The 12,020-nt window shown below is 38.7% G+C and overlaps 1 protein-coding gene across 1 annotated transcript; it reads left to right on the forward strand.

Moving 5' to 3' along the window:
- FGF20 (fibroblast growth factor 20) lies at nucleotides 1-3,815 on the forward strand (the record flags this gene model as incomplete). Its single annotated transcript, XM_082051393.1, has 3 exons — nucleotides 1-301; nucleotides 2,613-2,716; nucleotides 3,570-3,815. The coding sequence occupies 3 exons, from the start codon at nucleotides 1-3 to the stop codon at nucleotides 3,813-3,815; spliced, it is 651 nt and encodes a 216-aa protein (XP_081907519.1).
- Nucleotides 3,816-12,020: the final 8,205 nt, after the last annotated feature.

Genomic DNA, 12,020 nt, shown 5'->3' on the forward strand with positions numbered 1-12,020 from the left:
ATGGCTCCGCTGGCCGAGGTGGGGGCTTTCCTGGGCGGCCTGGACGGCCTGGGGCAGCCGGTGGGCGCCCATTTCCTGCTGCCGCCCGCCGGGGAGCGCCCGGCGCTGCTCGGAGACCGCCGGGCCCCGGCGGAGCGGGCGGCCCGCGGCGGCGGAGCGGCGGCGGCGGCAGCAGCGGCGGACCTGGCGCACTTGCAGGGCATCCTGCGGCGGCGGCAGCTGTACTGCCGCACCGGCTTCCACCTGCAGATCCTGCCCGACGGCAGCGTCCGCGGCACCCGCCAGGACCACAGCCTCTTCGGTAGGCGCGCTGCCCGCGGGCGTGTGCGCGTGCTGCCTGTGCGTGTGTGCGCATCCACAGGTGTGTGCGTGTGTGTGTGTGCGTGTACGTGTCTGTGTGCACCTGAGCGCATGTGTGTGTGCCGGGGCGCGAGTCGCCGTGCTCTCAGGCGGGAGGTGCGGTGCCCGTCGTGCTGGGGCAGGTGTATGAGCTTCCCCTTCAGCACTGAACCGTGGGGGCTGCTCGGGGGCGTCAGAGCGGGGTGGTGAAGGGAGGCTGCACGTCCCATGCAAGCCCAGAGACATGCACACATATGCCTTGCTCAGCCTATGCTGGATGTCTATAAGTGTGTGCATATGCCTGCAGGTTTAGTGGGAAAGATCAAAAGTCAGGCCGATGCTTTTTCTTTTCAGTATATGTATGGGAGCTTCTTGAGTCTTTGTAGAGTAATATAGATCATGGACTCAGACGTGCTGACGCTTAGGTGCATTAGGCTGCTTTGTTTTGCAGGACAGAAAGCTGGAGCAGAGTGGCCTAAAATGCCGCTTTGCTCAAATACTTAAAACACTTCCCAAGTACTTTCTCTGTCAATAAACCAAAAGGAGGTGAAGACAACCCCAAAATGTAAATGTTTCCTGTGATATAAAAGTAAATCCTAAATAGTAGTTGTAGGAACTGGACATCTGAACAAACCTGCCATTGGCAGCTACATGTGAGATTTTGTGTGTATTGATTTAGCAGTCATAAAAAGGTGATTAAAGAGTTTCCTATCATCCTCCCCATAGTCAAAACAATCTGCTGGAATGGCTCTTAGTTGCTTTTATAACACATGGATGTTTTCAGCAGTAAAAAAGCAGTAGTTAAACAGACAGTTCTCAGAAAGAAGATTTCCTACAGCATGTAAACATGAAATAAATCTTTGCTTTAAAAGAAAAAAAAAGTTAGCCCCAGATCAAACATTTACTGGGCTTTTAAGAAATGTTCTTCCTTTATTCTACCACTATTCTCGGCAAGTTTGTCTGATGTGGTTGCTTTGTGGGTTGAGTCACCTGCTTATTATCATTTTGAAAAAGGGTGGCTTTGAAAATGATACCAGAAAGACAAAATACCTCCACCTCTTTTTATGGGACTTTGTGCTTTAGGAACTGGAAAACCAGGATGATTTACATGCAATAGACTTTTTAATGCTTACTCTTTGTAAAGGATTTATTTTCTTTACTGCTTGGTAACATAAATAAGAAACCTGCCAAAGCTCAATTAAAATTAAAAACATTTAAAATTATTGTATAGTACAGACAGTCCATCTGTCTGAGAGTAAAAAATGGTCCTGATTGAAAAAGAGTAATCATAAATACAGCAAATAAACAAAAGGTTGTAATCAAAATCAAATGCACTATTGAAAGCCACTTACCTTACATTCAGATTTCTTTTTAATGTCAGGGCTGCCGCACAGCAAATTCTTATGTACGATTCTAGAACAACTTATTTTTGAGGCTTTGTTTACATTGATAACTTCCAAAAAGGCAGTTCACACGTTCCCTTTCTTTCATGTTTTATATGTACTGTAATCCGTTCTTATCAATTGGTTAAATATGTTGGCATACCCTTGCCAAATTCAGGCTTCAAATAGTGCCTCATCTCCCAAATACCTTATATTATTAATATATATTACATTTTGGGGCAAATGTAATATAAATAATGCTATAATCCAAACATTAGCAAATAGAGCAGCATATTTCATGCACAAAAAAGCCTGCACTGGAAACAGCAAGTTGTGTCAAGAGGTGTGGGCCTATTTGCTAGATAAGATGTCTGGCAAATTATTTTTTTTCCCTGTGGGTAGATTCTGTTACATAAAATTCCCATCTGTACTTTGATTTCCATTCAAATGATCTAATAATGGATGTGTTTTTTTAAGATAATGCTATAGAGAAAGCAAAGTATATTTTCAGGTAATTCAAACCTATCTTTCGATGTTTGAATAGGCAGTTTAGCAAATAGTGTATACTCGTTATAAATTGCAACTGCATAGTACTGAAGGCTTTAGCCTCAGCACTCAATAAAATCCTCTCATATTCAATGTATATAAAAAAAAAAAGGTTTCTAGGATTCTTTCTCCTAGATGAGGCTTCTGAGATTGCTTTCCTGTGAATGTTGTATGCATTTCCATGCAATATTTGAAACTCCAGGAAAAAAGTAGGCCACAGTTTTTGTAATATGTGCATTTTCCACTTGCTTTCAACTCAATTTTGGATGTTTTTATTTATTTTTGTTACAAGTTGAGTTAAATCAATCTCTCTTCTTTTTTTTCTTTCTTTGGATATATGTTCAGGTATCCTTGAATTCATCAGTGTGGCAGTGGGACTGGTCAGTATTAGAGGTGTGGACAGTGGCCTTTACCTTGGAATGAATGAGAAGGGGGAACTCTATGGCTCGGTAAGTAACACTTTCATGTCAGCTCATATGTGTTGAGGGTTTGATTCACTTCTTAGCACAATGCAAACCCCTCAAGTAGCTAGCTAAGCAGCTGGAAAAAGTTAAAAAGTTAGTTATGGAACAAATAAACAACTCTGTCTTGCTTTATGTATAGTCTAATGTGGTGGTATTTCCAGGTGCCAGCTTTTTAACATAAAATGATTCTTTCAAATGCTGGAACAAACGGGACAATACTACATGTTACAGTTAGTTACCTCTGTTGTTTGAAAAATCTGAATGGTGAAAGAGTACTGGCAGCATGTGTAGATCCTGACACTGGAATATTTGCATTTAAGAATGAAAATTAGCTTGTTACTCCTTACAGTTGATTTGTATCTGTTGAACAACTTCAGCATGACTATAAAATTTAATCTTTGATAAAATGTGACAAGTGATGCATACCACAAAGAACACATGGAAGTACCATCCTGGTCTCTTACTTTGCACCCGTGTCCAGTCTCATTTCTTGAATGGTGGATACCCCAGAATAGAACTCTAGATAATCCAGTTCCTGTAGGTCGTGTGTATTTTGTTTAAATCATAAATGAGTAACGCTGCCTTAGAGAGTTACATAACTCGTGTTTAAATCCAAAATTGTATCTATCAGGTCCATTTTTTCAAAAGGATGAAGCAGGTTTCCAAACTTAGTGCCAGGTCTACATATTCCACATGCTCTTTTTGGGTTGGGCTTATTAACAGCTAAAGGAACAGTAAAGCAGCACAAATCCTAAAACATTTTGTTTATCTTTTTTTATGTATGTTCAGATATCTAGCAACAGCTTGACTTATTTTTCTTCACTGTTTCTTTCTGTAGGAGAAACTAACTTCCGAATGCATCTTCAGGGAACAGTTTGAGGAAAACTGGTACAACACTTACTCATCCAATGTGTACAAACATGGAGATTCAGGGCGGCGATACTTTGTAGCACTTAACAAAGATGGTACTCCCAGAGATGGGGCAAGGTCCAAAAGACACCAGAAATTCACACATTTCTTGCCCCGGCCTGTGGATCCTGAGAGAGTTCCAGAACTGTACAAAGATGTGTTAGGCTACAGCTGAGGAAGGAGGCAACTTCGGAAAAAACCTATACTGGAGCTGTTTGATCTTGCCCCTGCTTTCATGGCAATACCAGTGTGAGGAACCTGCAGAGCTCTAGGGTGCTGGATGGGAAGAAGCTACTTTGTGATGGGCAAGCCTCTGTTTTCTAACCTTTGGATTTAGGAGACAAAGCCGTAAAGCTGAGAGTGGGCTGGCCTCCTTCAAACCTGCTGAACTGGTGGTAGCTGGTAACTAGAGGGAAGGTGGAGTGTGACTTTTTGAAAAATAACAAACTCTTGGCAATTTTGTCTGGATTACCTGTGGTCCATAAATTAACAAAGAACTACCTACGTCGTGTGGATGAGACAACAGCTGGAAGAATTAGAAAGACATAGACTGTTAAGTAGCGATTAAGCCTGTGAACTGCATATGAAGTTTTTGTGGCTCCACTTTAGTGCTGGACCTTAGATGCTGATGCATCATAGTCAGAGCTGGAACTTTTCTTCAGGATGGACCTATTTATACATCTCCAGATAGCATATATTTATTTTATATATTTATTTATTAAAGAGTTTATTTTTTACTGGGATATGAAGAGAGTACAGGGAACTAACCCCAATGATAAATCATTTACAGTGCTAATATTTACTCTTAATAGTGTCACAATACAGAAATGACATTATATTGCAATACATGGTAAACCTGAACATTTGTACCTCATTGTTTATCAGTTACAAATAAGGTTACATTTTATGCACATACCATTGCATTGTGACTATCCTTACTTTGGAAAGAATGTGTAATTTTATTTTTTTTTTTTACCTGTGAGAGTGCCTTACAGATCTGTATTGAATTCAAATGCACATTTAATAGGGGAATTAAAAATTATTTCATTTTATCGGGTTTACTGTCATTTTTAACTTGAGTCTCTTGGCATTGTAGTGATTCAAACCTGCAACAATTGTAAAGAGTGTTTTGCAGTTACTTTGAAAGAAAAAGTAGTATTGGTTCTTGAAATCTTGATTCAAATAATGTTTGATTTTTTTGCCAAATGATTCCTACTATCTTTACTAACACACAAATAACTATTCTCTGTATTACTTAAAATTTTCATGTAGGATTCTCACTAATGTATAAGATATCTTCATTATATTCTCTATCAATATATTTAAGGGGAAACAGTGTCAGAGTAAGAAGTTTCTGGTCTTGCTGTGTGAAAAGGTTGTGCGAGTGAAGGTTGTTTCTCCCCTGAGTACAGCAGAGCGTAAGGAGACTACTTTCTTATCTTGACTCCTCATTTAGGGAATAATCTCAGCATCGGTTTTTGTGTGAACACTGTCAGGACAAAGATAAGGTATGTCTTTATGCTAGCTACAGCTATGTAACAGGTAGATGGCACTAATTTGACTTAATTCAGAACTGTCAGTTATGTAACAGGAAAGCCTCTGCTCTCTGGAAGAATACTAATGGTTAATGACAGACCCTACATGATTTAGATCTAAACCTGCTGTAGCTTGCTGTCAGATGATTGCCACCTCTGTGGGAAAGGTTGCTCCAGGAGGACTGCAGGAAAGGCAAGAAAAGGTACTCCAGGAGAGGGCAGCAATATGTATTATATACTGTACCAGAGGTGGTCTTATGTTTCAGGTGCTAATGCTCCCAGTGGGCTCCAGCTCAAGTTAACTCGTTTGAGTTCAGTTTTGTGGAAGCATATACAATTCAAGTACTGCATGTACATCATTTATATCAAATCAAGGTATGAACAAAAAGCATTTTCCAGTATATAACACACTTGTTAGAACCATCACTGTATCGGGACCTCTTCCAATCTATAATGAGAAGTGGATCAACATAGATTACTGATGGACTGTGGACAAAATAATTTTACTTTCTGCCAAACAGAAATTGAGTACAGTTACCTGAAAAGATGTTTCAGTGTTTTGTGGCTAGCAATATGTAACTTAATAAAGTCTTCATTAATTTTTTTCTGAGAAACAGACAGTGGAAGATGTACTGTGCACTCAACAGTTTAGTAAAATAATGTTGTAATGTGCTTTGCCTTACTATAAAATAATGATTTCATGGGTGACCCTAAGTTCCACTGGTAATAGATCAATAACTGAAGACAAAAGAATATGCTTTAAGTAGCTGAGTACTTCCCTCTGCATGTTAAGAAGTAACAAACAAACAAACACTGTAACAAACAAAACAAAAGTAACAAAACAGCGGCTGCTGCTCAGGACATAATTCTCAGGCATTTCTGGCAAACATGCTCAGTGTTTAACTCAGACCCATTAAACAGTTATCGTTCTTGGGATTAGCATTTTACTGTTAATCCAAATACCTCAAAAGTACTTTGAAGATGGCAAAGGCTATAAACATCCTCATTATTATTTTCATTGTGCATTTTTTTTCACAGATACAATCCAGTCCAGAACAGTAACCCAGGATAGCTTTTAAGTGCTGAATAATCAGATGAAACTTCTGGATCCAAACACTTAGCCAGCATATAGATGAAAAAGAAAAATGATTTATGCTTGTCTTTTTCTTGCCCATTCCCATTTTAGATATATGCCAGTTAATCCTTGAACAAAATGTAATGGAGCATTTACAGTGGTGATGAACAACTGTACAAAACCTCCAGAACACTGAAAAGCTGTCAGACCCACCTTTTGTGGTTCTGGTATATTGCCACTTAAGAAAGATGTTGCCTTTTCCCATTTCATTTTGCTTGTAGCATTTATTTGCTCTCTGTTACATTCTGTCTATCGTGATCTTCAGATGCAGTTAATGTTTTTCTAGATTGAAAACGACGGGTGCAAAAATAACACCTCAAAATACCTGTTTTCAGATGTCATTAGATTTATAGCTTTAGCTGCCAATGGTTGTGGGTTTTTTGTGTGGTTTTCACTCCCACGTCAGGAAACCCAGCTGGATAGAGGGGGAGAGGTTGCTTCTGTTTAACCAGTAGAATTAATGATTTAGTTTACCACTAATTACATTTTGCCTAACCCTATCCATCTGAAAGTTGTGGGCTGCACTAATGTCATGAACAGGGTAATCTGGAAGAGGTGATGTTGTTCAAGGTTCAGAAGAAATCTTTGAAGGCAGAGAAAATGTCACATCTTGAAATAATTCTCTGCATGATTGGCCACCTTATTTACTTTTTTTCCAGGGAAGGAGAACCATTCAAGGTAGTTGTGCAGTTTGTGTAGCAGGTGCAGCTCCACCTTCTGCTTCCCACTGCTTCTCCTCGTAGCTGTAAAACTCAGCACTTTGATCTCAGAGCTGGCTGGAAACTGAGTGCTCCATGCCAGTTCTGTATTTTGTCACATATTTTGTTTTCTGCAGCTCTCTTTTCCAAGTTGTGTCAGAAACAATACACTAGCTGTACAGAAGGTTTTCTGAAATCCAGGAATAAACTTCTCAGCATATTTGAAGTTGTTACTTTTAGCAATCTTTGTGCTCTTGGTCAGAATGCAGAAGGTAGAATTTTTAAGTCTTCTGTGTTAGTCTTCTAGCTGTGATAGCCACAGGATATAGGAGAACCTGAGTACCTCTGGAAAAGGGTATTTTTTATTAGATGAGCTGATATAATCAGAGAAGGTGGACATCTAGTCTAAAAGACACACAGTCCTTTCATTGGTCTGAGCCATTTGTGTTTGCATGGAGCAGTTCGGTCCCATCCATATCTCCATGTTTTTTGTCATAAGATTATTGATGTTATCTTTCATGCTCAGGCCTGACAGCCAGCTTCACTGATTCTCCAGAAGTTCAAATCACTGCTACTCTCATGCCCTCTGGTAGCATTTCATTGTGCAGAATTTACTTTCTGACATGTGAGAGTCATTTAACAAGTTCATTTTCATAATAGCTTTCATTTCCAGCTATTTTAAGTTCTTCCTCTACTTTTTTAGCTCTTTTTTCATAGCCATCCAATCTTGCTGCAGTAACTTTGTGAAGTTTTACGTAAACACAGGCCTTTATCAGCAGCTATATGAGCTAGGGTTGCCATGCCTATTTTTTTTTTCCTCCTCTCCCCCCCCAGTTTATGTAATCATACTAGTACCACTGTACCATGGTTCTACTTATACCATTGCCTTAGGTTAGCCTTACTTCTTTTTCTGTACAGCACAGAACTAAACAGAGGTGAGGCGGTTTTATACACCATAAATGTGTCTTCAGCATTGCCTTAATGTACTGGACCAAGCCTGTGTCATAAATACTGAGAACACTGCATTAAGATGCTTACATTTTGCTCATCTTGCTCTGTACTGCATGCAGATGCTACCAGTAAGGCAGTCTTTTGGAAATCTCTGCATTTGCTCCTTTTGCTTTTCATGTGAGAAAAACAATTGTCTTCACTGCTGTTAAATTCTCTGCAATTATTTGGTGTTTTTTTTTAGTGGTGCGACCATTTGAAGGCCCAAGTTATATGAACATAACAATGTCTGCCTGAGATCAGACAGTACCGCAGCTCCACTGCGTAGGAAAGGGAGTAAGAATAAGACAGGTGTATATTCTGGGCCCTCATTGTAGAACCTAGGATTAGGACCTGAAGTCGGTTCTCCTGTGGGCCATTTCCTTTTATGAGGCAGAAAAATGAAGTAAACATTTCACAACATTGAAGAAGATGGTGGTGGAACTCTACACTTCCTGGATGTCTGCATCACCTGCACTTTATCAGACATTTCTCTTAATTCCTTTGCAGTAGTATATTCAGCTGTTGTGGTGAAGTTGTTGCTGTTAGGGTACTTGGTGTCAGTGTACATCTGGAAGTACATGTTCTCAGCTCTGTACAAAGCAATAAATATATTGCTAGAGAGAGAGAAGGAGAACATCCTGAAGTTGTTGTATACCACCAAAATGTTAATCAAGTTTGGTTTATGGCATTAGTTTTAAGTTTTTGAGAGAAAGTTTTGCAGCACTTTTGACGATGCTGTATGGGCTCTTCACAGTCAGAGATCCATGGGCAGAAAATCAGCAACGTGTAAAAGCTTCTCAGGTGAAACATACTTAACTGTGGCATTGTTATGAATAAGATGTGTACAAATAGGAAGAAAAACAAACAAACAGCAAACAAAAAACAACAACAACAAAAACCGCAAAAAACCCAGGGAAAAGGTCAAACAGTTACTTCTATTACCAGTTGGAGAGATATTAGGTTTCAAACAGAAATTGGCTGGCAGCTTGCCAAAATAACTATTTCATCTGCAACATGATCAGACACTAGAACCATTCTGGAAGTTCAGGAAAAAGAGAAAATACTGAATTAAAGTAGCAGTGATACTAGCTCTCTGTATTTCAAACAAACCCAAAATACTATTGGCATTTTTCTCCTATTATAGAAAAACTCCAATAAATGCAACTCACAGGGAAAGGAGTAAGAACATTAGAAAGGCAGTTATTTTGGAAGTGAACTTAATAAAAGTCTTTCTGTGGTAAAGTCCTTGCTTATATATTTTGTCTAATTATAGGGAAACGGAATAATATTTTATTCACACTGAAAATATCACAAACCACATATTGCTTTCATGGATATCTTCAAGTAATGAGTTTTGCTTGATTTATGAATAGAACCCAAGTTAAGTCACGTTTGTCTCACAAATGTCGTCTTTTATATATACATATCTACACTAGCATATACTTATGAATGATGCTTTTCAAACTAATTACAAGTGTTTCATTTGTTCCTGGCAATAACAGGCTCAGTGGCTGACTATTTCAGGGAACATGTTTAGTATAACATATATATATGATATATGACTATAGTCTATATATAGTATATATAGTCTCTTTACTATTAATCCGCCTCTAATTCCAGTGGCTATAAGGTGCCATAGACATGAACAAGGGTCTCAAGGTGGGTAGATTTACCTCAGTGTGGTAAGCAACTATGCTTAAACCCAAGAGTTTTTAGCAGTTGACCCCTGTTGTGCTGAAGGTTCTGGGTAGGAGCATGATGTAATGTTAGGTATCAAGTAATCAATATCCTGATAATGCTAATTCTATGTCTCCTGTTTTGCTGGATCCAGAAAATATAATTTCATTTTCTAGTAGAGGTATGGATGGAAGCCAGTTGGCTAGAGCTTGGCATGAACATGGCGGACATGAAATGATAGGAAGGGGAATATTCTCAGGACTTTTTTGCAAACTCCGAGATGTTTTTCATTATTATTTGTCTTTCCTACTAGAGAGTCTATTGATATGGGGGTTATCAGGTTTCGAACTCCAGCCAGAAAGTCTTTCTCTTTTCACTTGGACAAAGACTATGTCTTCATTTCTTAGATTTAGGTCCACTTTGGCCATCTACTCTTTCTGAAAAGTCACATAATCCAATGACAGCATGAAAAGTCAGAAATGTATTCTGCTTTTTGTTCTGTCTTTTCTTTTAGGTATGCAAACTTGGGTCTGTCTATTAAAGTGTTTATATTTCGATTTCACCACCTATAAAGGGACAATGTCTCTAATTAATTATTAAGCTAAACAAATGCAGAAAAGTCTTATAACGCATATAATCGTGTAAATTTGTCAAAAAATTTAGCTTGCTACAGAATGGGCCTATTAAAATGATCTATACCTTTGGTAACTTTTAAAATGAAGATATAGATGCATGCTTGTAGCCTACTGTATTCCAGATGTGATTTAGAGAGGGTTTTGATTTTTAATATGTCAGGTGGTAGCTTACCCTGTTCAGGAAACTCCTTGTCATGGTTCTACAAAGCTATACTGTATTGCTGGCCCTCCAGTCAAACTTTCAGAACTGTAGTTCTTAACATAGATCAGAGGATTCTTTCTCTCTCTCTCTTTTATTTTTTTTTTTTTCCTGTACAAAAACACTTCAGTTACCCTCCGTGATTTAGGGCAGGGATCTGGATACCTGTTTGTGTCTTTTTTTTTCTTCTTATTGCTCTTTTTCCAGCTAATCCAAGAGAACTCCTGCTCTTGCTACAGTCCAATTCCTCTTTGAATAAACAGTCAGTAGATTTTTGCTGTGAGAAGATTGCTTTGTCCAAACTCTCCTTAGTGAGCTAGAATCCAATACTTAACAGTCAACAAGTGGTCAGAAAATGCTCTTAATTCTGTACTATTATCTTTATTTATAAACCAGAAAATGCCAACACTTAACCCTAAACTGTGTATGGCATAGTACCTAGTCACACTTCCTCTTTTTGATCATGATGCCTCGAGTGTCTACTACAAAATCATAAAGTGTCCTGAGGTGAGTTTTGTGCTTTGTGGTTGATGAACACTGTAAGGTGCAGTATGAAATTGTCTCATGCAATATGAAATTGTCTCATGCAGTTATAAATGTCCCATGGCTGTTTTCAAGTACCACTGCAAGTACCACATTGCATTTGATTTATTACTAAAACTTTGGTCTAAGATACCTGCATTTGTGTAGTGGTCATGGTTTTGTGGCTTATAACCTCAGTTAACTCCTCAAGTTTACAATAGGAGGTTAATTCTTCTATCTAGGAATGTGTCTGCTAATCTTCACTATGTAAAGTGTTCTCCGTTCTGAAGGTGGTGCTAGGCAAGCAACTGCAATAAGGAATATGTAGATGTTTTTTGTAGGTTTTCTTTGTGGCATATACACCTTGAAAAGCTCAATTAATCTAATTCTAAGTTATTAGCAGAATTCGCCTTAAGCCATTCTGTTTGCTCTGTTGACAATTTTTATATGGTGAGTCTGTATTTTCTTAATGCTCTTGCCTCCTCTCACATTCTTCAGGTCACTCTTTAGGATGCATTTCCCGTCCATGAGCATCTCTGAGAACAGATCACTTGCAGCTCATCAATGTTCCTTCAAAGACTGTAGCAAGAGAAAAAAATAAGGTACATCTCACAAACAGGTATTGCGTATATTTTTTATATTTTTTTCTTGTTGCTTTGGGGAGTTAGGCAGTGCATCCAGGGTCAAAAACCAAACCTATCTTGCCTGTGCAGTGTACTAGCCCTTGCTACCTTTACCTTTATTTAGTCAGCCCTTTGACAGTGTTTTAAATGAAAAAGTGACAGATGATGAATGATGCATAGCACTCTCAATATGTGTTTGTATTAAAAAAGAGGTACTATTGTTTTAAAACAGCAAAACTCTTTTATCTCATGAAGAAACTTCAATAGTTCTATGAAAGATTCGGTTTCTTAAAAAGTTGGTGAGTGTGCCCATATGTTTTCATATGATTCTTTTATGATGCTGGCCAGCAATGATTAAATTAGCAT

The sequence above is a fragment of the Streptopelia decaocto genome, assembly GCF_964273445.1.
Source record: "Streptopelia decaocto genome assembly, chromosome: 4".
Lineage (NCBI taxonomy): Eukaryota > Metazoa > Chordata > Aves > Columbiformes > Columbidae > Streptopelia > Streptopelia decaocto.